Here is a 25,829-nt window from a genome sequence, read left to right as displayed (position 1 = left end):
GCTGATTTTCCTAATAAAAATGTGAATCATTCCCGGCTGTTTTCTGGAGTACTTGTTCGTTCAACTCTGAAGTCTGCGGGATGGAGTCATGCAATCACTGCTGTGGGTCCGGAGAGAACTGCAGTCCAGCCTCTAGGTCAGACAGGGCTTTTCTCTCTCAACTTCCTTGAAGCAAGGCTTTAAGGAGCAGTTGTGCAACAATTTATTTCAGTCTCATATGCCAAATTACTATAACAGGAGAGCTACCTATGGGTGAATTCAAAGGTAGGTAAGTCAGCTGTAGCAGGGCTCCTGTTAACAGTTTCCAGTGTCTTTATGCATATGTTGTATCTCTGTTCTTATGGAGAGCTGCATTGGAGCATTGGCATTATGCAGTTTTCAGAAAAAAAATAGTTGATAGCTTGTTGGCAAGCTATCATTTACTCCGCTGTGGCTAGACCGAGTCTAGTCTTTGTCTGGGATGGGACTTGGAGCTTCTAGCCTTTATTCAGACACCTTTCCTGATGAATGAACAGGTCAGTAGTCTTCGATAACTTGTAGATATTTATTTCAGTTGATCTTAAGAGAAATGACTTATTTTGAAACTAAACCACACCCATAGCTTGAATGACGACTGTTAAGAGAGCAAATACTGGCATGTCGTGCTGTCTCAGGGCGGAGTCTGGGGTCATACTATTCCCCGAAGGAACAACCTGTGCAGTTCTGGGAAAAGGAAGCCAAAATCCGGCGGCAAAGCTCACCTGCAAAGAAGAGCAGCTGCGGTGGTGTTCCTGCCTGCTCCGCAGTGGGGAGACACGCTGAAATGGCCACCTTCGAGGAGCAGACAAAGTGCGTTGTGGAAGCCTTGTTCTCTGACCTCCTAGGTGAAGAAGGGACTGACTGCCGGAGCCTGGAGACAGACTCGGAAGGTAGGGCCTGTGCGGGAGGGAAAAAATGGTTTGTTTGCTGCAGATGACAGAGGAGCGTTTTGACTGAACACGAAGGAAGCTGTAGCTTGGGGTTGTTGGGTTTCCTAAAATGCAGGCTTGTGATGGCTTCCAAGCTATCTCTGTTTTGGGAGAAAAGCTATAGCAAGGTAAAGTTGTCTGAATCCTGAGCAGCCCACAGCTGCAGTCTGCCTTGGCAGGGTTGGGCAATGGGGGTGTGAAGGACGGCCACCCTGCTTTCCACTCCCTGGGGCTGCGGGTGCTAGTTGCAGGCAGTGCCGGCAGAGGAGGTGCCGCCGGCTGCTCTGCCCTGCACGGGTCCGCAGGTCCGGAGTAACTTGCACCAAACCAACAGGGTGGGACAAGTTTTAACTGTCATTATCAAAAAGAAAGCTCATATAGCTTATTGGATAAAATCAGTCACTTTAGCATGTAAGACAGAATGTGGTCTTTGCTTCACAAAGCTCCTAATATCATTTGGGCTACTTTGGTTTGCTGGGCAATGCTGCAAGAAACCAGAATTTCACCTGTATTCATATCGCTCTTCCCATTATTTTCTCGGCAGCAAACCAGTTAAAATATCCTAAGAGACACTGGGATCTTGCTGACACCAGATAGCAAGCAAAGTCCATTTCTCAAAAGCTTCATGGAAGTTTGTCGTTTTGCCTAAAGAAAAAGTCTCCGTTAGCGCATTGCTCGTTTCCCTTTCCTGGATTAGACGCTTGTGCCTCTGCCCCTGCTGGCCTGAGCACTGGGAACTGCCCCAGACCCCCAGGAGATGCAGGCTTCTGCCCAGGGCTGCAGGTGCCGAGTGCTGGCACCTGAATGAGGCGAGCTCAGCTGGAATTAGCGGCTGGAATTAGTGGCTGGACGAGGGAGGGGGGTTGGATCAGGAAGCGATGCCTCCAGATCAAGTTGCCCACAGCTTTATGTCGAAAGATCCTGCTTTTGGTTCCTTATGACTTTGCCAAACGTGGAAATGGTTTTGCTGAAACTTTTGGTGTCGGGTAACACCTTCTGGCTGAACCTTGTTTTGGTCATATTCAGAAAAAATAAATAATACTTTGTTGTTGGTTTTTTTTTCCCCTCAGGATGCTTTAAGGGAAAAATGCTTTAACTGAGGCACACTCTTCACCCCTGCCCCTTTAAGTAGTTTAACTGAGAAGTTCTAATGGTTTTATATACTTGAAATTTGTTACGTATGCCTTTTGCTCTTTTGTGAAAACCTTCCCAAATTTGGGTCACTATGAGACTTTGAAATGTTGCAGTTTGCACTTGTTCAGAAGAGACCCTGAGTATAATATCTAAATTCTCCGAAGACTGCACGCAATGATCTGCAGCCTCAAAATGCTGGGGGAATGCCAGCAGAACTTTGCCATTGATGCTGCTGTGTCACTGCAGTCAGAAGAGAGAGATGAGATGTTTTCCAAGTCCTCTGACTTTCCTTGCTTGCTTCTGGCAGCCTGGGAGGAAGGAACTGCCGGAACCCGGAGGGGTAAAAGAGAGGCCTTAGGGATGTCCTAGGAGAAACAGGAGTGGGGATGAACGGAGACCTGGGCATGAAGCAACTGAGGTGGGAGGAGAGAGACCTGGACAAACCCTTGGTACAGAGCCCCTTGGTCCCTGTAAATCAATGAATACTTGAATGGCTGTATGATATTTCTTAGGGACTTTGGTTCTACATTTCCCAATGTGTCTTGTCAGAGGACTACCCTGCGTTAACCCCCCTGAGTGTTTGAGGCCAGTAACTACTGTGGTGCCCATTGAAGGCAGCATTTTGGACGCAGTAGCCAGCTAAAGAGGCTGGGCTGTCAGCACGTGTTCTCTTTCTCCGCCATTAACGCGTTATGCTGGAACGCCTCTCCCTGCTCTCTGCTCTAGAGCCTGTGAAGCCTGAGGGAGAGCCTCCAATCCCCTTTGACCCGGTCGTGGTTGCCAGTCGCCTGCGGCGGATGGGGGACCAGTGCAACATGGATTTCGAAAGGGTTTCCTCAGAGGCTCTTGCTGAAGTGCTCAAGGGAAAGGTAAAGCACGCCTTGTCCTGCCTGGCCTGGCCAGCTCCTTGTCTGTAGGACGGCCTTGTGTCACCTTCTGTCGGATAACAGCAAAAGCCCAGGGAGCAGCACCGCTTATGCTGCAGGGGTCAGGGGGGTCGGAGGGGAAGGGGCGCGATACCCCGCAGCCTCCCTCCATTTTGTGTCGCGGGCGGCATGCGAGCCACCAGGACAGAAGCCGGACAAGGCACTGTGGAAGCTGCCTTTTCTCCTCCTCTCTTCCAGAGGAGCTGCTTTTTATCACCCGAAAAGCCCTGGAGCTGCCTGGGCCGGCCTGTCGTTGCAGGAGATGCTCTGCAGTCCGGAGCTGGTGGGGGCAGCTGGTGTGTAGAGGGGGAAAGGAGGAAGACTGCGGTGAGAGGGGCAGAGCGGGTGCTCCAGCTGCTGCCAGTGATCTGCCCTGCGGCCAGAGCTCGCGTGCCAGCACGCTGCCGGTGCCAGCGCTGCAGGCAGCTCTAGCTTCAGGTTCGTTGCAGCTCTGGTCAGACTACCAGCTGTCCTCCCCAGGCCTGCTGCTGCAGTTTGTACAAGCCGCAGTAAAGGAGAGCCCTGCCTTGAGTGTCCCACCTGTATGGGTGTCACCAGGAAGCTGTGGGGTCACCTGCTCTAGTCGTGGGTAGAAGCAGCAAATGCAGGAATTTAACTGAATGTTGGATTTTGAGCCAAGAGTTACTTATCACACTGTCATTTAAAAAGCAGCTCAAACTGCCCTCTCGATGCTTGCAGATGGAGAAGTTTGGGGCTGCCGTGGACTCTCTCATCAGGAGCTGGAGTAACCAGAACCCCGAGCTGGTCTACGAGACAGCTTTTCTCTCTGTTTCTGTGAAATTGCTAGTGCATGTTGCTAAGAAAGGCCTAGCTATGGTGCATCCCAACCAACTCATAAATGTGATTAATGGGAATTCTCAAGTGAGAAGCTACATTGAGGCCTGCGGCGGATGGGTAAGGATGTAAAGGTGACGGTGATGTTTGCCTGGGCGTTTATGGCTCTTCCTTTGCGTCTCTCACCTCTCCCACCTGCCTCACTCGGCTCGTCACTGATGCCCAGCGCATCCCCCCAGACACGTGCACCAGCTACCTCAGGGTATAGCTGTGGGAGCACGGCTTTGCTAAACACCTCGGTGAAACCTTACTGAAGCCAGCATCAAACTTTCCATCTGCTTCTCTGTCTCAGGGTTTAATTCCTTATCTCGGTATCTTGGGAGCTGAGCTTGCTCCCTTAGATGAGAATCAAAATAATGAAGGATGGGTCATACAAAAAGCGCTGTCCTGCTCACGCAACTTTACAGACCCGGCTTGGTGCGTTTTACTGGCGGAAGGGATGAAATCGGTCCAGGAGAGGGTCACAGTGGGAGGACGGTCACCCATCCATCCATCCCGTGTCCTTCTCTTCCTTTTGGTTCCTTTAAACCTGCCTTGAATTCTTTCTCTAAAACACTTACACATGGCTGTTTTTTGTTTGTTTTCAGGAGAACTTGGACAATTGAGAGAAAAGCCTATACTACTTTCCAGAAAGTGAAACTGGGCTTTTCATTGATTTAACTGGGAGAAATGCTGTTGTATTTCTTCAGGAGACTGCACGCAGAACTCTACAGATAAGCAACGTGTAAAAGACATTCTAAAATATCACTAAAACCAAAAGTTAATAAGCATTTGTTGTTATTCATTTGTTCTTGTGTTTCTCTTCAATTTAGCCATAAAAGTGGGCTTTGCTCTTATTCAAGGTTTCTAAGTGTTGTGGTTTAACCTGGCAGGCAGCCAAACACCACACAGCCACTTGCTCACTTCCCCCCTGCCCACAGTGGGACTGGGGAGAGAATTGGAAAAAAGAAAAGTAAAATGCATGGATTGAGATAAAGACAGTTTAATAGAACAGAAAAGGAAGGGAAAATGATGATAATAATAATAGAATATACAAAATGAGTGATGCACAATGCAATTGCTCACCACCCGACGACTGATACCTGAAAAACGATCGCTACTTCCTGGACCACGCCTCCTATTTATATACTGACCATGATGTCATTATGGTATGGAATACCCCGTTGGTCACTTGGGCCAGCTGTCCTGGCTATGCTCCCTCCCAGGTCTTGTGCGCTTGGCAGAGCATGGGAAGCTGAAAAGTCCTTGACTAGCAGGGTACTTAGCAACAACTAAAACATCAGTGTGTTACCAACATTCTTCTCATACCAAATCCAAGACACAGCACTAGGAAGAAATTTAACTCTATCCCAGCCAAAACCAGGACACTAGGTTAGTGCTTAGTGCTGCAGTGTTAATTTAATTAATAAAGATTCGTTAGGTGAACATTTGTTTTAAAACAGGTTTCCATTAGTTATTCTAAAGATCTCTCCGTTCCTCTCAGGTGATTCAAAGGCTTATTTTTTCAAAATTAAAATTTGACATTATTTTAAACTAAGAGTGATGGCTTTTTCAGCGTGATCAGCAGTCCTTTGCCTTTTAGCAGCTGGATACAGAAATCTTGTAGCTATTCTCTACCTGACCTGCGAGAAAACACAGAAGGGGAATACATTTAATGACTATAGTTACAATCAGAAAGAAAAACAGGCTTGGTACAACCAGTCTGAAGTCTTTGTGCAAAATGTAAGATATTGGAAGGATCAAGGTTGTGACTCCCTTTTTTTTTTGTATTTTGGGGCGTGGTTTTTAGTTTAGTTTTCCCCACTTCTGCAAGTAGAAAAAATGGATGGCCTTCAAGAACTTTGCTCTCTGCATCTCCTTGCCACTTCAGAATGACCTCCACTTTGTCCTTTGGGTTTTTTAGAGTACCTTTGTTACTAAGAGTGAGTGAGGTGAATTAGGCTGGCATAATTAATTGGATTTCTGTAGTCTACTGGAGTCAGATTTGACCCTGTCTCCTCGCCCAAGCTACCAGACGTGGGGAATTGTGGCCGGAAGAGTTGACCTGAAGCATGTCGATAGGTTTTCTCTGTTAAAAAGCAGTTCTGCAGTTCAGGGGAATAACATGTGCAAGCCAGGCTCGGGTGCTCAGCATCTGCCTGAAGTTTTCTTTCAAAATATTTTGCAGTTAATGTGGAAAACAAGGTAAGTTGTAAGTGTGAAGGGGAACCATGGATTTTGCATGCTGTTTTAGGGACTATTCTAGCCACAGCATATTCCGAGTCGGAAGCCTTCCCCCCGGCCGCCTGGCAGGGAAGCGCGGCCACCGTGGGCACGCTTGCTCAGCTGCTGGACCATGGCCCGGCAGGGCCGTGCTGCTGGTGACTGCTGGACATGGTGCTTAAGGAAGGCAGATGCTGGGGTGCTCGGCTCTGGTCTGCAACACGCGACCACCGTCGTGGCACGGCGCACGGGGGACACGCTGGCAGCACGCTGCGGCCAGCGCCTGGCTCTGCTCCTGCCACGAGGCTGCTGCCCAGCTCAGCGTGCCTGCCCTTGCTGTGTGGCGCACGCGAAGTGCGTGTGGTTTTAAAAGGAGGCGCTAGGGCCCCAGGTCGTGTGTTTGTTTTATTTGACCACGATATCTGTTACGTACTAATTTCCTTCAAGACTTGTGATGAAGTCAGTAAACCACAGCCTGCCGCGAGTGCTCTCCAGGCTGCTGCCTTCCGCTGCGGCACGCACTTGACATGTCCATTCCCAGGTGCGGCAGGCCAGTCGCGCTCCGTCTCCGGCAACATGGACCAAAGGGAGATTCTGCTGCAAAACCTGGAAAGGGTCCAAGGCAAAAAGCTCAACCGAGAAGAGTTCGTAGACGAGTTTTTGGTAAGTTCACTTAAGGCATGTTTCAGTTGATTTTAAAGGAGAACCGCTCAGTCACTTCTCCTCAAACAGGGATGTGATTTGCATGTAACAATAAGATTGTCTATGAATTTTACAGCTGAAAGAGATGCAGGAGTTAACTGGGGTAAAAGGAATGAAAAGACAGAAGAATAATTTCATAGTTTGCATTCAAAGTAAAACTGCTTTTTAAATAATTACCCAAGTGCTTCCTGTTTTCTACTTTGCAAATGCACTTGTCAAGACGCAGTTTCACTTTGCCTGGTAATACAACTGGGGGTATAGTGAGGAATATGGAGCTACTGCCCCTTCTTACCATTGCAATCTGTTATATCTGCGATACACGTGTTCCTGTCAGGGATCTGCGGTTGCTACTTGACATAGCTTTTCCTTTTTTCATTTCAATAGAAAGCCCCCATCCTGCCCCTGTACCACTGCAGAGCAGGGAGCGGGTGTTCAGATAAATGCCCTGTGGACCCGAGACTGTTCCACCTCTCATCGACACCGGGCACCTTGGCTGAGGCATGAGAAGACGGTGATCTGAGCAGCTGGATGGGCCATTTCTCCAGCCTCCAGCGCTGTGCTGGGTTATGTGGAAAGGCTCGTGCATCCATTCGCAATGAGTGCATGTGCTCTACGTCCAGCAATGCTTCTGGCCCCTCCTGGAAATTAATTTCTTGTTCTCTAAAGGCAAAACTAGCAAAAAATGCTGATGGCTCTTGCCTTCCCCAGCATTCTGCAGTCTCTAGCTGGTTGAGATCTGCACAGTGCCCCGATCTGTGAGCTCTCTGACATCTTTTTATTTGTTTGGGTGGCAGGGGTGAGTCTTAGATGGCAATCCACTGTCTCACAGTTAAAGCTGATGGCTGGTGATGGCTACTGATCTATCAGCTAGAGGAAGGTTGTTCTGGCAGGCTGTCTGGGCTGCTCTGAGAAGCAAAGGCATTGCCCAACTTTAGCAGACATAAGGAAGGGTAAAACTGGTACATCTGTAAGATCTGAGATGTCTCAAACACCAGAATAACCTCTGGCCCCGAGTTACCCTTCTGGATAAGGGTTGCCTCAGGCAGTGGTCTCTGCGGAAGACACAGGGGTCCCCAGGAGATCCAGCCCTGCTTTGTCATACCAGTGAAGACTGGCACTTCAAACACTTGGGAAAAGCTTAGTGCTTGGTTTCCAGGTGCCTCGGTTGGAGGGAAATGATTAATCTGAGCCTGCAGTGACAGCCTGTTGTTCCATGGAACAAAGTGCTGTCACAGGCTGCTGAATTTCCTCCTCTCGCTGCTGTGCTGGTGTTGTACCGTGCTGTGCAAGGCAGAAGCGCTGTGGAGCCTCAGTGCATGTGCTAATTCTAGCAGCCAAATGTACAGTTAATTTTCTGACCAAAATGGCAGGTAGAAGTGGTCAGGGCTGTGTTTCCTCTTGTATTGGGAAGAGATCTTCCCAGGATGGCCTGAGTTGTTGGCCGCTTTTGCAAGTGCAGAAGCCTTAATAGGCAATTGTGATGGCTTGCATTTTCAAACTTGGTAGAGATGTTCAATGCTATTTCTCCATCCTAATGTCTCTCTTTGTGTGATCAAGCATTTGTACATGCCAATTGTGGTGGTGTTACTGTAAATGACAGGGTTTTTGTTTGAGTCCCCTTTTTCTGTTTGTGCAGTCTCACAGCACGAGTTCGATCCTTACTGCTCTTGCTTGCTTTCTCATATGTAGCCATTTCCCAAGCAGTTTTATGTCAGTTTATGCAGGGACAGAAAAGTCAGGTGATTCAGAGCCTCAGCTATGCAAAGACTGGCTTCAGTACTCAGTGATGCCCTTTCCATGAAAGCTTACCCTGGAAGTTGGGGTTGCATTGGAAGGAGGCAGGGGGAGGATGCGACCAACACCAGAAGAGCTCAGGAGGTTACAGGGATGTGTAGTCTACAAAAACCATCCTGCTCCCACCACTTCTATCACACTGTGCTTGCCCCCATGTTCTTGATTAATAGAGACTGGACACATGGACTGTCCTGGGCCTCCTGTACCTTCTTCCTGACTGATTCCATCCAGGTCAGTGAGATGCGACTCCTGTGGTATTGTGGCTGGAGAGCAGCAGAATTTTGGGTTTAAAAATTGCAGTTTAATGTTAAAACCCAGCAACTCTGACTTGGATCTGAATCTGAATATCTGTGCACAGAAATACTGTGGAGATTAGATACACGTTGCTGTATATACCTTTTATCTGTGGTATTGCTAAGGGGCTGCTTGGCTTGATCAAATACGTACGAGCTACAAAGCCCTCCAGCTCCTGATGTGGCCTTTTGGCAAATATCATCACTCTGTGGCTTAATGCCTGCAGGCCCTGAAGGGTGTCGTGTCCTCGCAGGTGCTCGTCTAGAGCAGGCTGGAGTCAAGGGGAGTTTTGCAGCTCTCCCGCAGCTGCTAATACGTCGGGTCTGCAGCAAGGAAGGACAGGGGACGGGATTCTCAAAACTGGATGAGAGCTTTTGGGAGAGCTGAAATGCAGATGCTTATGAGCTCCCATGGGAAGGTCACTGGTGAGCTGACTCTTGAAGCGATTTATGGTGAGCACCCAAAAATCAGGGCCCTTAAACCGTCAGGACTCCCGCGATTCCTGCTCATGTGCTGTCATGCCAGAGCTGCAGCCTCCGAGCCCTCGAGCACGCCGGGGACGGCTCTGCTGGTACCGGCAGGAGGGCCTGCCGCCTCCTCAGCGCTAACCCCTTTGACCACGGTGCTATTTCGGTTGGGCGACCCGAGACCGGCGGGCTGTTTTTCCCCGTGCCGCGAGCGGCTGAGCCACTGTTCCCACCTCCTGTTAGCAGCTCAGGCGGGTCACCGTGAGGTGTGCAGGAGCCATGAGGAACCCTCTCACCTTGCAGCTCAGGTGTGCCCGTGGTCCCTTCCCTTTGCTTTTCACCCCTGCACACCTTTCTTTCATAAAGGCACATGATACTGAGGGTTCTCCCGTGTCCCCAGCAGTGATGTCCAGGAGAAGGGCTGTGAAGGTGTGGCTCCAGTATGGTGGGAAAGGGAGCCTTACCCTTCCAAGTGTCAAACTGTAGAGACACTGATCAGAGAAATGGCCTTTTGTTTCAAATCCAAAGCACCCCTTGGCGGCAAGAAAAGTGGTTAGGTAGACAAAAAATTATGAAAGAAAAAATACAGCAAGAATGGTGCTTTCAAAGTTGATGGTAATGAACAGTGTGTGTTATTTAGAAGCTGATGGCAGTGAAATAAAATTCTATGCTTTGGCATGAAAAAGATGCTTGAACTCTCTAGGAGTGCTGCAGCTTTATCCTGGAAATGAAAGAGACGAGAGATTCATACCCCTAAGGCTCTATCCTAGGACTCCTTCTCCTTTCTCTTTCATCAGTGCATGTAGCTACTTTGCTCTGATTGCTTGGTTCCTTTAGTGGCTTGAGCATTGCTGTTTGCAGCTACAGATCGGAGCATCTTTACCAAAGTGAGAAAAATAATTGATTTATCTGGCTTTTCTGATATCATTTGTTAAAGGTGGTTGAACATTGTTACTCCTCTTATCTGGGTGCCATTTATACTGAGAATGATTCCCCTGTGCCTCACTGATTTGTGAGGGTGATGCTTTATCTGCTGTACAAATGCATCATTTCACTTCAGAAGCCTACGTGCCTGAGCCTTGTGTGGGCACTGCCTCGGCACACACTTTCCGTTCTTCAGAAGTCTGTGCTGGGGCTCTCAGGTGGCTTCTATCTCTATTCTTGCTCTGAGTGCCTTGAGAAAAGCCACTCAGGAAACAATTAATGGTGCGACCTTGCTTTGTGGTAGTGAACCTGACCCCTAGAGACCTTCACACATACTCTCTAGTAGTGTGTTGTATGTAGCACATCTGCTGTAATTTGTTCCATTCTTTTATCACAGAAGCTGAAAAGGCAGTCAACAAAGTACAGATCGGATAAAATCTACCCTACAACAGCATCTGAGCAACCAGAAAACATCAAGAAGAACAGATACAAGGACATCTTACCCTGTAGGTTGCAAGTGGCAAATGTTCCTATTCGGCTAGCTCTTCCTCCAGTATCTGCTGGCACAGTTGCTTACATGTGAGCATATCACTGGCTGCCAGTTGGCCTTGAATTCTGTTGTTCAGATTTAAGACTTTACCTTTGACTGTTGTGGTGCAGGCTCTGGAAGACTTTGGCACGTATTTTCTACAGACAGAAGAACTTTATTCAGTAGGAAACACATCCTCTAATAATTGTCCGTGCAAGCTTTCTGGGTAGCATTGCAACCACTTGTTTTCTAAGGCCTTGTAGAGAATGGCTTTGGACAAAGATGTCTCCATGACGTACAAAGCAGACTACAGCTAAAAACTGTTGTGGCTTGTCCTGGCTTGGTGCAGTAGTCTCCAAAGAAGAGTCTGTCCTAGGATCAGAGCAGACTGTCCCTTTCATCCATTCTAGCTTGGAAAAAAAAAAAATCTAAACCCACAGACCTCATTTGAGCCTGTAAGACAGAGTGCAGGGTGATTAGCTTGCTCCATGGTCAGAGGAGGAGACCGGCATTGCACTGGGGTAGTGGCAGCATCTGCAGCTCTTGCCTAAGCCCTCACCACCACCCTGAAAGAGAGCTGCCTGTCTGCTGCCTGTGTGTAGGCAATAGCAATTCTGCGCAGGGCTCTCGGTAGGTGCAGGAGAAAGCATTAGCTGCTTGCACAGCCGCTCATCTGCTCTGGGATGAGCTCTCTGATGCATGTGCTCCTCCAAGGCACCTTGTGCTGCGGTCTGAGGAGCTCAACCACCATGAAAGACAAACAGTAACTACTGCTTCTTCTGCTTTTGTGCCTGCAGTTGACCACAGCAGAGTGGAGTTGTCCCTGATCATATCAGATGAAGATTCTCATTACATCAATGCCAACTTCATCAAGGTATTGCTTCTTTCATGGTGTTTTGCCATGCAAAGGTGTTTGTAGCAGCTGTTAGTGCTGCCTGGTTGAGTTGTGCCAGGAGGAGCAGGTCCTGAGGCTGTGGTGAGTGAAAGGACTATGCAGTAGTTTCTGGGCTGTGCTCAAGGATAATCGAAGTAAAGATGTGTACAATCACTGAGCCCTTCAAAAACACCCCTTGAAGCACAGAGGCACCAGGCTACAGGGCAAGGGACATGTTGGGGCGGGCCGTGGAACAGTTTGTGGCTCACAGGCCTGACTTCCTCATCAGTGTTACTGCCTTTGGTGGGTGACAGTGGTGCAAAATTGCCTGTGGCCAGAATCGCCTTGTCTGAAACCAGTGCACGGGCAGGAAGCCTTGCACTGCAGCACAGCTCAGACCCACTGCAGCGGCGAGCAACAGGGCAGGTCAACACGGGCTTGCTCTCCATCAGCAGCTCCATGTGACTCTCCTGTCAGGACCCTTCTCTGATAGATAAATAGGTTTCCTTCGTTCTCCACCGTAGTGACTGAGGGCTCTGTGTAACCCGTCTGCAGAAGAACAGACCTTCACAAGGGGATCATAATTCGTTCTTTGGCCAACAGCCGCAGATGTGCCAAGCTGCACACTGGAGAGCTGGATCAGCTGTTGCAACATCACCCCCAAGCTCCCAAATGCACTGCAAGAACTGGTGGTCTCTGGGAGCAGATCTCACCTCAAGCCCAGCTCCCTGGCTTGGGTCTTCCTTTGGGAGGTTTGCACACCATTGGTTTCTGGTTGCTTAATTTAATTTAGGTGCCTAAATTTTAACTATACAAAAGCCCTTCTAAGTCCTTAATGGGCTCATGGAATGAAAGTAAGATTCAGAAAGAGGGATGACTTTACTTCTGCTAGTGAACTGTGCAAATATGTCTCCATGTCTGATCTGAACGCTGTTTTAGGGCGTCTATGGGCCAAGAGCATACATTGCAACGCAGGGTCCTCTCCCCACTACTGTCATTGACTTTTGGAGGATGATTTGGGAGTATGAAGTCCTGGTAAGGTGCAGATTTATATGCCCTTCTTTTTTTTTAAAAAAGAAAAGTAGTCCATACAGCCAGCCAGAAGTCCTTTTTGACTAAGCAGACAGTGGGAGTGTCAGGGTCTTACTCCAGATGTTGTGTGTGCCCCGCATCCTTCCCCTGAGCCTCCTCCACACTCGTGCTGAGACAGGAGTCTGCTCGTGGCTGTCTCTGCATTGGGGCTCTGAGTGGGAAGGGTCCTCACACCTGGGCTGTGGATGACGTCCTGAGTTTGCTTTGCCATGCAAAGGTGTTTGCTTTGCCATGCAGGCTGGGACTCTGGGGAAGGCAGCCCACGGAACTTGCTCATTGCTCATAAGTACCCGCAAGTGATAAGTTTGATTTTGCTGCCTGGATAAGAAACTTGTGTGCAGACTTTTCTAATGAACTTTCTTTCTGCAGATTGTGGTCATGGCTTGTATGGAGTTTGAAATGGGAAAGGTGAGTAACGTGTCAGAGATAGCGTCTGCCATGACAGTGCCAGGGCAGGGTGGAGAGATGCAGATTTTTATTAGAACTTACTAGTGACAGCAAGTTTCTGTTTGATACGAGCTGTTTCCTGAGTCTCCAGCTGCAGATTCTTAAACCATTTCCAGTAGTGTGGCTAGCCTCTTTGGAAGGGAAAACCCAGCAATGATGGCTCCAGGGAAGGGGAGGCTGGGGCTGGCCAGCAGCAGGAGCCGGGCCTCCTCCCAGCACGAGTTTTGTCTGGCAGAGTGGGAAAGGAGACAGTGCGGGTGGGCCGGTGGTGAGTAACCAAACATGTCCTGATTCTCGCAACAGAAGAAATGTGAGCGGTACTGGGCAGAGGTGGGCGGCTCTCCCCTGCGCTGGGGTCCCTTCTCCGTCGCCTGTGTGAGTACAGCTGCCGCGAGCACCACGTCACATCACGTGCACTGGAAACTCGTGTCATCCGCAGAGAATGTGACTCTAACTTCTTGTTCTGCAGGAAGCAGAAGAAAAGAAAAATGAGTACGTGATTAGGACTTTAAAGGTGACCCTGAACGAGGTAAGCAGGAAAGGTCAAGGCAGGAGACGCATCTTGGCTAGCTTTATTATACAAATATTAAAATATGGCACACTTTGTGCAGAAATTTTTATGCTGCTCAGCCTGCTATTTTAGATTTGACAGTACGAAGAAGTAAAAAATTAACTCAAACCTCAATTTCTGAAGCTGTTTGTCAGTTGTGGCAAATCAGACCCTGGGTAAGTGAGGCCAACCGGTAACATCAAGAATGTCATAAAATGGAATGCATCTTTTGTAGCAAGAACAGCTGCAAACTGCACCTCTAACCTTTGCCTACCGATGCAGAAGGGAACTGGAGGCATCTGCAGCACGCCAGCTTCCCCTTGCCGTGCCGATGTCCCAGTCTGCACCCACGGGAGCTTCTGCAGCATCTCTTCAGTGCCACAGGACCGGCCCCGGCCCCTGCCAGCGCTCTTCTCTTGCAGGAAATCCGCACCGTCCACCAGTTCCACTATAAAAACTGGCCAGACCACGACATCCCCCCATCTATTGACCCCATCCTGGAGCTCATCAGCGAGATTCGCTGCTACCAGCCAGATGACAGCGTCCCCATCTGCATCCACTGCAGGTGGGTGAGCCGGTCACTGGTGGGGAAGGGCTCCCGGCCCCCCGCATTCTCGCTTCCTGAGCGGCCGCAGGGTGGGTGGCAGCCGGCGCAAGCCTGCAGCCGAGATCCTCTCGTAGGGAGTCCTAAGGCAAAGGTGTCCTCTGAGGACAGCTAGCATGGCCGGGTGCAGGCAAGGAGACAGCAGCAGGCCAGCGACAGCATGGGTAGTTAAGAGACCACCAACACTGGGCATGTCCACATGCGGGCTGGTGGCCACAGGAGGGCTGAGAACTGTTCGCAGGAGCATGAGATGTGCCTTCTAGCCTGCAGCAGAGCTGTGGGCAGGTGGAGCCTTACGTGGGGCGGGTGAAGCTGCAGCAGGAGCAGCAGGGCCATCGTGTGGGTCTCCACCCTCCGCGATGTGGGACGGGAGGGTCACAGGAGGCTGTGGATCTTTTTCAAATATCCTTGTCAGAAAATACAGCGTGCCCATCCTCTGACCTCTGCTAGCAACCCTGCTGTGACTGTCGTTGCAGTGCTGGCTGCGGGAGAACAGGAGTCATCTGTGCAATCGACTACACCCAGAAGCTGCTGAAGGACGGAGTGAGTGTCAGCCCGTCTGCGTCTTCGAACGGCGCCTGCGTGCAGAACCACTGCGTCTCTCTGTCCCTCCCTCGCCTTCTCTCTCCCCTTAGTCTCCCTTCCAACCCCTTCTGACTGCATGCAGATGTATTTCAGATGACAGCCATGAAGGGGAACTCCCCGCAGCCTGACTGGAGAACGGCGGTGGCCAAACTGCTGATACCCCATTTCCAGTTTGTGCTGCTTCTCCCTCTTTAGGCTCTGCATCATCCATGCACTGCCCGTTGCCATTGCTCCTCTCCCCATCCCGATGCGAATAGCTCCCGATGCTCATACCGATGGGGCAGAATCCTCCCTCCCGTTGCTCCCTCTGGCAGGATTTTCAGAGCTTGGCTCTGCGCCGGCATTCAGTCTTCAATACAAGTTTACTGCTTATATTTGTCTCTCCGCACTTAAGCATCAGAAATCCAGGGTTTCCAAACTAACACCTTGCTTCACTCTGACTCTTCAACAAAAATTTATGTTTTAACAGTGAAGTAATCCCTGGCCTTGCAGCAGGTTTCTGGGACTCTGAGGAGTGGCTGCTTTCTGTACCGCAACAACCCTGGACCCACTGATCTGGGAAATCGGTGTCTTGCCCCTCGTGCTATTCACAGCTGTTATCAATGCTGTTATAAAAAGGGTATTTTCTGTGGAGCGCAAGACAGGAGGGAGGAGGCAAGCTGGTTCATAATCAAAAACGGCACTTTAAGCAGGTCCTTTGTTAAAAATTCTTGCAACAGCAGGCCTGTATTTTGTACTGCTCTAAACTGCATCACGACTTGGAAGCTGCTTGGAATTAGACTTGTCTGTAATTTTTCGTCTTTTCTCTTTTTTGCAAGATCGTTCCAGAGAACTTCAGTATTTTTAGTTTGATCCAGGAAATGCGCACGCAAAGGCCTTCCATAGTGCAGACCAAGGTACGTTCGGGAACTTTCGCCAACTGGTATACTCTCCATACTGGGGCCTCAGCTTTTCCTCAGGAGGGTTCGCAGTAAGGAAACACAGAGCGGTTGTGCTGCTGGGAACTGGGGCCTGTAGATGTTCTGTAAGGTCCCTTTTCTGAACAGAAGAATGCTTTTGCAGAAATGAATTTGGTAGCTGACCATTTCCTTGTAGACGGCTGGAATAGCTTAGTGCTTGCAGTCTGACTTACCGAACGCTTACGCTGTGAAACAAGGGACTGTCCAGGAAATAAGGTGGGAACTCTTCTCAGCTGAGATAGACTGAAGAGGAAGCTCAATCCAGAACAGCATTGTTTGTGCACCCAAAAAAACCCCAAACGCTTCAGTGTGAACCCTTTGAAAGCTGTGGTTTCTCCCTCTTCTGAGAATTTACCCTGCCAATGGACCGGAAAGTGGCAGCTTCTCTCAGGGGCTGATGCCTGAGGTGGGTAACAGGTGACCATTTACAAGTACTGCAGGTGCTGGCTCTCATGTCTGTTTTATTTGTCTGGAACGCAGGAGCAGTATGAGCTGGTTTATGATGCGGTGATTGAGCTCTTCAAAAGGCAGATTAAAGCACTCGATGCCCAGGAAGATTCTGCTGCTTCACAGGTAAAAGTCCCCAGGATAAACACACTGCCTCTTGCAGCCTTGGGCATGCCAGCTGTAACCTAGATTCCTACCGCAGAGGTCTCCCCTGCAGACCTGGAATGAATTGCCGAGTTTTCTGCTACCCTTTATGCCCAAACAGAGCCTCTTTTCAGAATCCAGCTGTTTCCCTGAACGTGCAGTGCTTATCACAGGATTTGGCCCCAAGCGAGAGCTAAATTTTCTTCGGTCTCAAAACCATTTTCTATATACTTTTATAATTGTTTAATGTAATGCATGAATAGAAAAGCACCAACTTTCTACAATAACGGCTGATTTCCATGTGGCTGTGCCAGTGAAACTTGTCTTCATGGAGTGCTGGCAAGCAACAGAATGACTTTCAGTCTAGGTTGGGAAGCTTGGGTGCACAAGGTGGTATGGCTAAAAGTGTTAGTCTGCAACATGGTGGTATTCTAGTGAGGTAATTAGCGTTACACCCTGTCTGTAGGAGAGACTAGGCTAAAATGTTGTGAAAAACATGTCAAAGTCTTTCAAGACTGATACACCTCTGACGAAAAACAATGTGGTCTTGGTTCGAAGTTGCATATAAACAGGAACATCCAAAACATCCATGGTTACGCTCTTCTTTGTTCTTGCTGTTCTTCTGTGACTGCTGGCATGAACCTTACCTTGCCTGTGTAGCTGTTTGCAATCTGGCTGAAGTAAATGAATTGCTACTCTTAGGTAAAGACTGAAAGATTGCAGTTAGCTTATTTTGTCAGAAGCTTTTGTCTAAAGAATTGGGAACAGGATCCTGCGATGGGACTCGTGCCTCAGTTTTGCCATAGGATTTGCAGGATGTTCCAAGCCAGACCTGAGTAAGAAAAGAACTGGAAAGACCCTCTTTCTATGTGTTGTGGACTGTAAGCAAAGGAGATGCAAGACTAGGTTGACACAAAATGCAGAAAACCGTTCCAAGTCCGGATGTGGTTTTGTAGCTCCTGGCCAAACCTCTCGCCCACCTAAACCTCGCTGCCCTCTGAAAGCACTTTGCAAAGCATGGGGGATGGTCATGTGCTGAAGTGTCACAAATGAAACCAGGCTGAATGCCCGCGTGGGGTCCTGAAGGCAGAGTTGTCTGCACAGGCTGCTTTGCAGGTGTTTGGAACAGCTGGATGGGTGTGTGGCTCACTGTACTCTCATTTCAAAAAGGTGCCGACCTTTTTGGAAGGAATTGCTGTTCAGGAGGATCAGTCCTCAGTTTTCAGCTCCAAGTTGTGTTTTCAATTGGTGTTTGTCACTCCCAAACTGCATTAATAATTAAAAGCAGTTGGCACAAATTCCAACTCCTCAAATAGCACGTTTGTGTTCTTTGCATTATTCCTCCTCACTCTCTTGTTTTATAATCTTTTCTTTCACTAGGTACAAACAAGGCATCCTGTAGCCAAGCCACTTCTGACTCCAGTGGAAGATATTTATTCTCTGAGATTACTAACCTGGTAAGTCCATAGCACAAGTGTCCCCTGGGTTAGTGTTTCCAGTCACCCATACGATTTCAGGAAGATGCATTTTTTTATGCGTGCTTTGTGACACAGGTCTGTTTGAATGTTGCATCTCAGTTGTCAGCAGGATCTGCAGCCTCCCTTGAGTCCCTCTTTGCCTCTCACGTTTGTTCCTAACATAATTCCTGCTCTTCTCACTGATGTGTTTCTGAGAGTGAGTCTCGGCCTCTTCCCTGCATGCCATTATCTGTCGCCCTCTCTGCCCTGGGGTCTGTTTCATGTTGTGCTTACATGGTGTTTCACATACGAACTGGAAACACGTCACAGGGCACTATGAAAAAAGGCTCACGCACATGGAGACACCCCCGTGCTGGTTCATCTCGGCGCTCTGCCCAGAGCTGTGCACCCGCAGCGTGCCCCCCGACTGGTCCCATCTCTCGTCTGCACGTGCCGCTCCAGCGCCTCTTGCTGCAGGAGCAGCAAGCCCGAGGAGGCTATCTTCCCGACATGGGCAGCTTCAGAGGGTGGCGGGATCTTTCTGTGGGCATGTTTTGGTTTGCAGTGTCTGCTTTCTGTAAATAATTTTGCTTTTGGGTATAGTCTGCACTGAGGGTGTAGTTTACCCGTGTGAAGGGGCCTCCTCTGTTCACCATTTAATGGTGCTCAAATGGGGCACCAAGCACAGTGCTTCTCTGTGCTCCTAACTTGAGGCTGAACCGGGCTCTGCGTTCCTGGGGGATGGATCTGCTCTTAGGAGCGATGCTGTGGGGCCTTGTTAGTAGGCTATCAGAGATTTCTGTGTACTAGATGGCTTTGACTTCACATCACAGTGCTTTATTGCAGCTCAGAGCAAGAGGAACAGGATGTGCATCAACGTCTTCCTCCGGTGGTACAAAGCGAAGCATCCCTGACATCGTTGTCTGCCACGGGAGTACACAACAGCTCTGGAGGCGGGGTCCCTCCCATCAGACAGGCCTTCTCCTTTGGCACTTTGAACTTCATCAGCTGCAGGAAGGCAGCTGCCGCTGGGAAGTGGGGCACGGGGGACGCTCTCCAGAAACACCGCAGTTTGGAGTTCAGCAGCGTTTCTCCTGAGCAGCCGCTTCTGAACCTGGACCCGAAGGGAGCAGGCAGGAGATGGCCTCGTGGCAGAGCACCTCTGACACGGACTGCATCGACCCCTTTTGTGCTGGCGCAGCGGGGAGAAGGCTGGGAATGGGATGGAGGGGGTGCACAGCCTGTTTTGAGTTCACAGTTGCCAAACGCCTGTTACTCAAGCTTTCAGGTGAAGAAGCAGGACGGATTTTCCCCCATTGAGCTGAACCACTGCAGCCGACATGTGGACGGCCCCCCAGGCCACAGGAACCATGGGCAATGTCCTCACCCTTGCTTCTGCTCAGCAGAAGACCCCTACTTCTCTTCACTCTCTCCAGATGACCCCGTGTCCCCGGTGTTTACTGAGTGCTTTGCGGAGGGGCAGGATGCACTTCTCCCTTCTTGCGCTGTGAGCGCCCAGCAGCAGCCAGCCGTGGCCAGCTCTCCACCACCCAGGCCTGTGTCCCACCACGCTGCGCTGCTGAACGACGAGAGGACATCCTCCCTGAGTAAGTGGTGCAGCACTGCGACAAGCTGGGCTTGGTCCCTCTGCATTTCGGTGTGCTGGAGGGAATGGCAAGCGCTGTCTTTTGGTGTCCAGGCAGGGCTGTAGCTGCTCCTCAGGACTGCGTTCCCGCGGAAGCTGAGGGAGCAACTGGTTTCATCCTCGCACTCGTTTCATCCTGCCTTAAATTTTTCCAATAAAAATAATATTTTTAGAACAGCATGATTTTGGATTTGGCATTACACAGCTGCTCTGAACTACTGTGTCACCTCGGTACAGCTTTCACAGGATGGCAGGGGTTGGTGCTGACCAATTCTTGAAACAGGGTGCTCCCAGAAGCATTCAGAAAGCTCCCAGAAATGGTTTTCTCTGAGGATCTAGTTTCCAGGTCAAAAACCACTCCTTTCTGCAGAGTGTCGTGCTGGGGGACACTGACATCCCACTGAGACTGAGCCAGGACTTCAACCTTAGTGTTTTGCCCAGATCTGTTGCCTCAAAACCATCACCTGCCGTATGAAGAAGGTAGAATTATTCCTTGATCTGGTCAGTCCTGGCCCAGTCGGACATTTCCCGTTGTCTGCAGCTTTGGCATTTGCTCAGCTTTGTCCTGCTCAGGCCCTTCAGGCTTCAGTGTCACAAAACTGTGCTCATTATCTAGATGCTAGAGACTCTCGGAAAGCTATGGGAGTTGCAGCACAAGCCCAGCAGCAATGGTACCACCAGCTGTGAGCTTGTCTGTGTGCTGGGGGTGCACTTATCATTTACCCCTGTGCAATGGGAATTCTGCTGCCGACGCTGCTGGAATTGTGCCCTTGGGGCCACACAGCTAGCGGCAGGTGAATCGGTGCTCAGGACTATTTGGATTTTTAACTGCAGTAAGAGGTGTTTAACCATCATCTCTGGTGCGCGGCTGGGCAAGAGCAGTCAGCTCTCAGAGTCTCTGCAAAGGTCTGTAGTTCTGCTGTGTCGTGCCATGCAGGTAACGTGTCCATGTCTCCCCAATTAGCCACCCTGCCACAGGCAGATGATGATGATCCTCCGCCCCTGCCCGAGCGAACCCCCGAGTCCTTTATTGTGGCCAGTGAATCTGGTAAGTGCATTTAACAAACCAGGGGCTGAGAAGTGCTCTGAGGGCTCTTCCCATGTCTGTGTAGTATCGTAGCACCCAGCAGTGCCTTTGCTCTGGCTGTCTGGGATGAGAAATGACCTCTCTTGTGTTCAATTGTTTCTAGGACAATTTCCTCTGGCCACTTCTGATTTTCAGCTTCCAGCCAGAAATACAGATATTGGAACCTCTTTGGAGTGGAGTGGTGAGTCTCACTCAGAGATGTTTAATGACTCAGTGAGACTGAGACCATGGAAGGTAAGTGGCTTTTTATCTCTTCTCCAGCACTATCACTATGCCAATTTCCTTATCATGTTTCCTTCTGTGAGAAAGACCCTAGTTTTGGCACTGTGTACTTTCCATGAATTATTTCAGGGTTCAGGACTGGGAGGAAGATGTGGTCTCAGTCAGGCTCCTCCATATCAACATCTACTTTACTCCAAACATTATTTTTGGGGGTCCTAAATCCCATACAAGGTAGTAAAAATACTGTCCCTGTTTTAGAGAAGGATAATGAAGACAGGGAGTTAAGTGGTCTGCTGAGGTTCACACCGCCCTGTGGAACAGGCAGGAGCTGAACAAAATTTAGGCATCTCTTGATCATCCTACAGTTGAACTATAACTTTGTAAAGTGAAACAATAAGGCGTAAGTCTATTTTCCATTACATGAGCATGGAGGTGTGTGGGGGAGGGTGTTTGCACGTAACATAATTTCTTTGTCTTCTCTGGCTTGCTTGTGTGCAAGAGAACAACATTTGGTTGCGGGAATTTGAAATACCTTCCTTGTCTTTTGTTTCCAGAGTGTGAAGCTTCGGAGCCTACAAACAGGTATAAGTTTAATGCTGGGATAAATTATCTTTGGAAATAAGGTCTGCTTTTTACTGAAGCTGCTTTACCATATTTAGTAAATGTCTTTAGGATCTGTGCTCAGTCCAATGGAAATTTTGTGTTGCTAGATAGTTCTGCAACTAAATAGTTCTCAACAGAACTAGGCAGTTCTGCAACCAAATGAGCTGGTAGTTTTATATTTCCTAATCAGCTCTTGCCTCACCCCGAACATGACGATGTCCCTTGCAGCCTCCTCAGGCTGAGCGTTGTCACATCTTTTGCTGCATGTTGTGTGTTTCCTTTGAGACATGCCGATTAGAGTGCTGTGGACCTCTCAGTGAACGGAGAGATAGATCTATATTTAAAGCTAGGTAACCAACTCTTTTATCCTTGCTTTCTTAGAGGCAACCTGGGATTGCTCTAACTCTCCTCCCCCGCTTCCTGAAAGAACCCCAGAGTCATTTGTTCTTGCTGATGCAGCAAGTAAGTGATGAGTTCTTTTCTTGCCATGTAACTGAGATTTTATACTTACACCTAAAGGATAGCTGAGGAGATTGTGGCCCACTTGTTCAAAGCCTTGCCAATGGTAGTGCTTCAGGACTTAACTGCAGGAGAGTTCAGCAGATATAAAGAAAGTAAACGCAACTAGGGGACCTGCTGGAAATTTCTAGAACTGCTGCATTAGTGGAAATGAAAAGCAACAATAAAGCACTTAGAAAAAAGCAGGAGGATTCATGAATGACCACTGAAAATGTTCTGATGTATGCTCTCAGGTCTGCAGCCTGCTGCAAGAAATTCTACAATGAATGCTCCGGGCTTGGAGAACAATGTGTCCGAAACACCATCAAAAGAGCCTACGAAATGCTTCAGGAGAAGCAAGGTAAAAGCAACAAAACAAAACAAAAGCTATTGAAAATGCACGGGGTGAGAAGAAGAGATCGTTCTAGCTACAGCTATTGCTACTTTCTCACTGTTAACCTTGCGAAAATTGCCTGCTTTGAGACCACTCGTATTTCGGGCAAGGAGACAAGACTAATAAAAAATATGCTGTTGTAGAACTGCAAACAAACCCACTGTCCGCACTAGGAACAGAGCAACACAGCCATACCCGTGCACATGGTTATGCCTCAGCACTCCATCCACCTGAAGTGCCAGTTCCTCTTGGAAAAAGTTGCTCGAGTGGAGTCTGAATTTCCGTGTGGGACAGACCCTGCTCATTACCAGTCTCCTCTTGTTGTGGCCCTAGTTAATTAGCCTCATGAGCAATTGTCCTTCGGGATGTTAGGGTTAAGCAGAAAAGCAGTTGAGGAAAACAGCAAGGGTAACACAAACTGAAGGCATTTGGGCTGGCTAGAAAATAGACAGAAAAAGTGAACGGCAGAAGTCTGCATTTCAGTCTCAGCCGGTAGGCACGATACTTTCTATGAGATATGATACACGCATACTTATCAGTGAATTCCCTTTATCACAGTAGCTGATCTACTGCTTGCTACATTTTTTTCCTCCAACAAGCCTTCTTTTTCTTTTTTTCCCTACAGAGCTTGAAAATATTGAAAAATGTGAGAAAGAGTAAGTCTTTCAGGCTAATGTGCATCTTCCTGATGGCTTTAAGCAAATATATAAAAAAATATGTGGGACTGAATTTTCAAGAACCTGAACTTGTCAAATGTGAAATGCCCTGCTTGTCTGCCTACTTTGGAGCAGGACATACAGAGCTGCGCTGGCTAGCTCAGTACCATCTCATCTGGATAGCAATAGTTGTTTTAGGAGTACCATAAGGATGCTGTGGTGCCCTTATAATGCCCTTTGGGTACCTTGGGGACAGCTCCAGTGTACTCAAATTACCAAATTCTTCAGGTCATTCAAACCAGTATTGTGGGACAAATACTCTAAAAATGGGGGATAGGGGTGCAGTGGGGAATGCAAGCCCCATCCTGGATTCTGCCCAGTCTATTTGGAGCATAAACAAGGAGTTCGTCATTAAGTTCTCTTTGATCTAAAATTAAAATACTTCTCTTGAAAATAGGACTGCTAAAAACGGCTTAAAGCACTTCTGAGCAAACATTTTCTGAGTGGGTTGCGCTGCAGTAGTACACTCGCTCCCTGCTATGAGCAAATAATGTCGTTATAACTGCGTGGCATTCAAGCTCTGCTAGTGTGGAAAGTATTACTTTGTCTTGTGCTGAAGTAGCATCCGTGCCTGGTGTTATCGTGCGTGCGGCAGTACGTGTTTTCCCGTGGGCGTGTCCGAGTCTAGTCTTCAGGGAATTACCATAGTAACTAACTGCTTCAGTCTAACTTTTTATTTCTAGGCATCTGTAGTCCATCTTCACTGACAAAACCATCAGAATCTGCCCCATCAAACCATTCGAGGTCTTTCCTTAACTTTGGTATGTTTTTCTCTTTGTGTTTTGGTGTAGGAAGTACCTGTTTTTTGAAAGTCTAAATGCACATACCAGACTGAATGCTAACAAATTACAAACATACAAATAATGCTTATTTTTTACACATTTACAACTTTATTCACGAATTGTTTAAAGAACAGGTAAGGATGCAAAACACAAACCCTGAAACCTACTCTGACAAATGTTTCTCAGTGTGTGAAGAGTCTGAAGCGTGTATTTGGCTTTCCTGTATCTGAAAGCCTTTATCTGGCAACAGAGACAGCGGAAGACGACGACAAAGCCATAGCATTGCCACTGCGCTGCTGCCTTATGTTGTGTACTATGGCAGAGGAGAAATACCATGTTTTCCATTTTAAATTCTTCTACTAGAGAGTAGTCATTTATTAGCTTAGGCATAAAATTGTTATCTTGATATTCGTGCTATAAGGACAGTATTTGTCAGATAGACACATTGACAGACTGTTTTAGCACCAGTTGACTTACAACTACAGGATGTTGCTTTAAGTCTACCGTATCTTAAAGTTTCGGAAAGAACTGAAATTGCAAGTATTTTCAAGTACCATATTATCTTAAGGAATTACATAATCAACATCTATAACATACAGAATTTGTTGCATTAAAAAAAATAATTTCTTCCTAGGCTTTGCAAATCGATTTTCAAAACCTAAAGGACCAAGAAATCCACCACCAGCATGGAATATTTAGATATGTTTTACAGATTTGGCGTTGCAGATTTGTGAAGTCCTAATATGCCTTGAGTGCTCATCCCAATAAGGTTCCCATCAAAATACATACATCAAAAGCTGTTGCATGATATTTGCAGCTCAGGCACTACTTGCACATTCTTCATCAACTAAAGTTTTGAAGTAAAGAAGAATATAGAAGTGTCAGCAGCTAGGCACTTTCAGTTAATTTACAACAGGATGGAAACTAAACCCGGGAATAGGTATTTTATCCTAGGGAGGGATACATTTTTGTTGTGTTTTGGAACATATTCACTTCAAAAGGATGCATTTGAGCTTTCTGAAGCAAAGCAGTGTAAACTGGTGATAGGATCCAGCGAAGACTGTTGAATGATACAGAAGGCCAACGGAGTGGACCAAAGCAGAACAAGACTCTGGATCGTGCAGACACAGCATCTGGGTAACTTCACTCACATGTGTAGGTCTACCGTAATCAAAGACCTGGACTTCCTTAAATGTTTACATTACTTGAACTAAAAGAGAATTAGCATCTCAGATTTTAGAAATAATTCTTCTTTAATTTTTTTTTCATCTGAATGAATCAGAAAATTTGTCTAGATTTTTGGTCAATAAGACTAAGATGCTGATCGATCACATAGAAACTAGTGTAAGACTGCAGAATTATCTGACCCAACTGCCCTCGCTATCTGAAAAAAAACCCAAAACAACACACCATCACAGCAAGCAAAATATCATTGTATTTTTAAAGCAATGCTGTTTTTAAGGATTTGTGACTCTCCAGCACAAAATTTCAGATGGATATCTCGGAAGACGAGATTTCTAGACAGATTCCTCACCAGATTCCACTGCTATTTATATCCTCAGTGGGGAGGGATAAAGATGTTGAAAACTGCTTTATATGATTATTTTCCTGCAGAGAGAGAAAAACAAAGTGGGATTTGGGGAATTTGGTCAAGAGGAATCTACTGACCACTACTGCAATAGAGAACTCACGCTGGTTTAAAGCTACTTTTGCCAGAGCAATGGCTAATACAGTGCAGAAGAAGCCTGCCTTATTTTTCACCGAAGTCACCCGTTTTCTCAACAGCAGAAACCAACAAAAGACCCAGTTTATATTCCTGTTGCCAACATTTCTGTGTTGTACCAAGGCCACCGCCATCAGTCAGTGAAGCAGTCTGGACGTAAGCGACTGCGAGGCTGGAGGAGCGCCCCGACGCCTTCGCGCGGCGGAGCTGGGCGTGGGGGCTGAGC

General features: G+C 48.0%; 2 protein-coding genes across 2 annotated transcripts; both read left to right on the top strand.

Annotated features, from left to right (window-relative positions):
• Positions 1-802: 802 nt before the first annotated feature.
• Positions 803-4,467, top strand: BCL2L15 (BCL2-like 15). Its single transcript, XM_009576548.1, has 4 exons — positions 803-908; positions 2,808-2,950; positions 3,707-3,922; positions 4,450-4,467. Exons 1-4 carry the CDS (start codon positions 803-805, stop codon positions 4,465-4,467), a joined length of 483 nt encoding a protein of 160 aa, XP_009574843.1.
• A 2,122-nt stretch (positions 4,468-6,589) lies between these two features.
• Positions 6,590-24,579, top strand: PTPN22 (protein tyrosine phosphatase, non-receptor type 22 (lymphoid)). Its single transcript, XM_009576546.1, has 21 exons — positions 6,590-6,727; positions 10,643-10,751; positions 11,572-11,648; positions 12,588-12,683; positions 13,110-13,148; positions 13,491-13,562; positions 13,657-13,716; positions 14,160-14,302; positions 14,818-14,884; positions 15,745-15,822; positions 16,366-16,458; positions 17,857-17,933; positions 18,780-19,540; positions 20,516-20,626; positions 20,769-20,899; positions 21,442-21,469; positions 21,872-21,952; positions 22,243-22,349; positions 23,008-23,038; positions 23,782-23,859; positions 24,515-24,579. Exons 1-21 carry the CDS (start codon positions 6,641-6,643, stop codon positions 24,577-24,579), a joined length of 2,391 nt encoding a protein of 796 aa, XP_009574841.1. The 5' UTR covers positions 6,590-6,640.
• Positions 24,580-25,829: the final 1,250 nt, after the last annotated feature.

This window comes from Fulmarus glacialis, unplaced genomic scaffold (assembly GCF_000690835.1).
Source record: "Fulmarus glacialis isolate BGI_N327 unplaced genomic scaffold, ASM69083v1 scaffold7904, whole genome shotgun sequence".
NCBI classification, from domain to species: domain Eukaryota; kingdom Metazoa; phylum Chordata; class Aves; order Procellariiformes; family Procellariidae; genus Fulmarus; species Fulmarus glacialis.
This window is presented reverse-complemented; position numbering and strand designations above follow the sequence as displayed.

What these genes read in the sequence shown, in the direction of transcription:
- BCL2L15 (XM_009576548.1), top strand. Translation starts at nt 803, where the DNA reads ATGGCCACCTTCGAGGAGCAGACAAAGTGCGTTGTGGAAGCCTTGTTC. An exon ending in CCTGGAGACAGACTCGGAAG is followed by an intron (nt 909 to 2,807) that starts GTAGGGCCTGTG and finishes TCTCTGCTCTAG; the next exon opens with AGCCTGTGAAGCCTGAGGGA. An exon ending in CTGAAGTGCTCAAGGGAAAG is followed by an intron (nt 2,951 to 3,706) that starts GTAAAGCACGCC and finishes CGATGCTTGCAG; the next exon opens with ATGGAGAAGTTTGGGGCTGC.
- PTPN22 (XM_009576546.1), top strand. Translation starts at nt 6,641, where the DNA reads ATGGACCAAAGGGAGATTCTGCTGCAAAACCTGGAAAGGGTCCAAGGC. An exon ending in TCAATGCCAACTTCATCAAG is followed by an intron (nt 11,649 to 12,587) that starts GTATTGCTTCTT and finishes ACGCTGTTTTAG; the next exon opens with GGCGTCTATGGGCCAAGAGC. An exon ending in AGAAGCTGCTGAAGGACGGA is followed by an intron (nt 14,885 to 15,744) that starts GTGAGTGTCAGC and finishes CTTTTTTGCAAG; the next exon opens with ATCGTTCCAGAGAACTTCAG.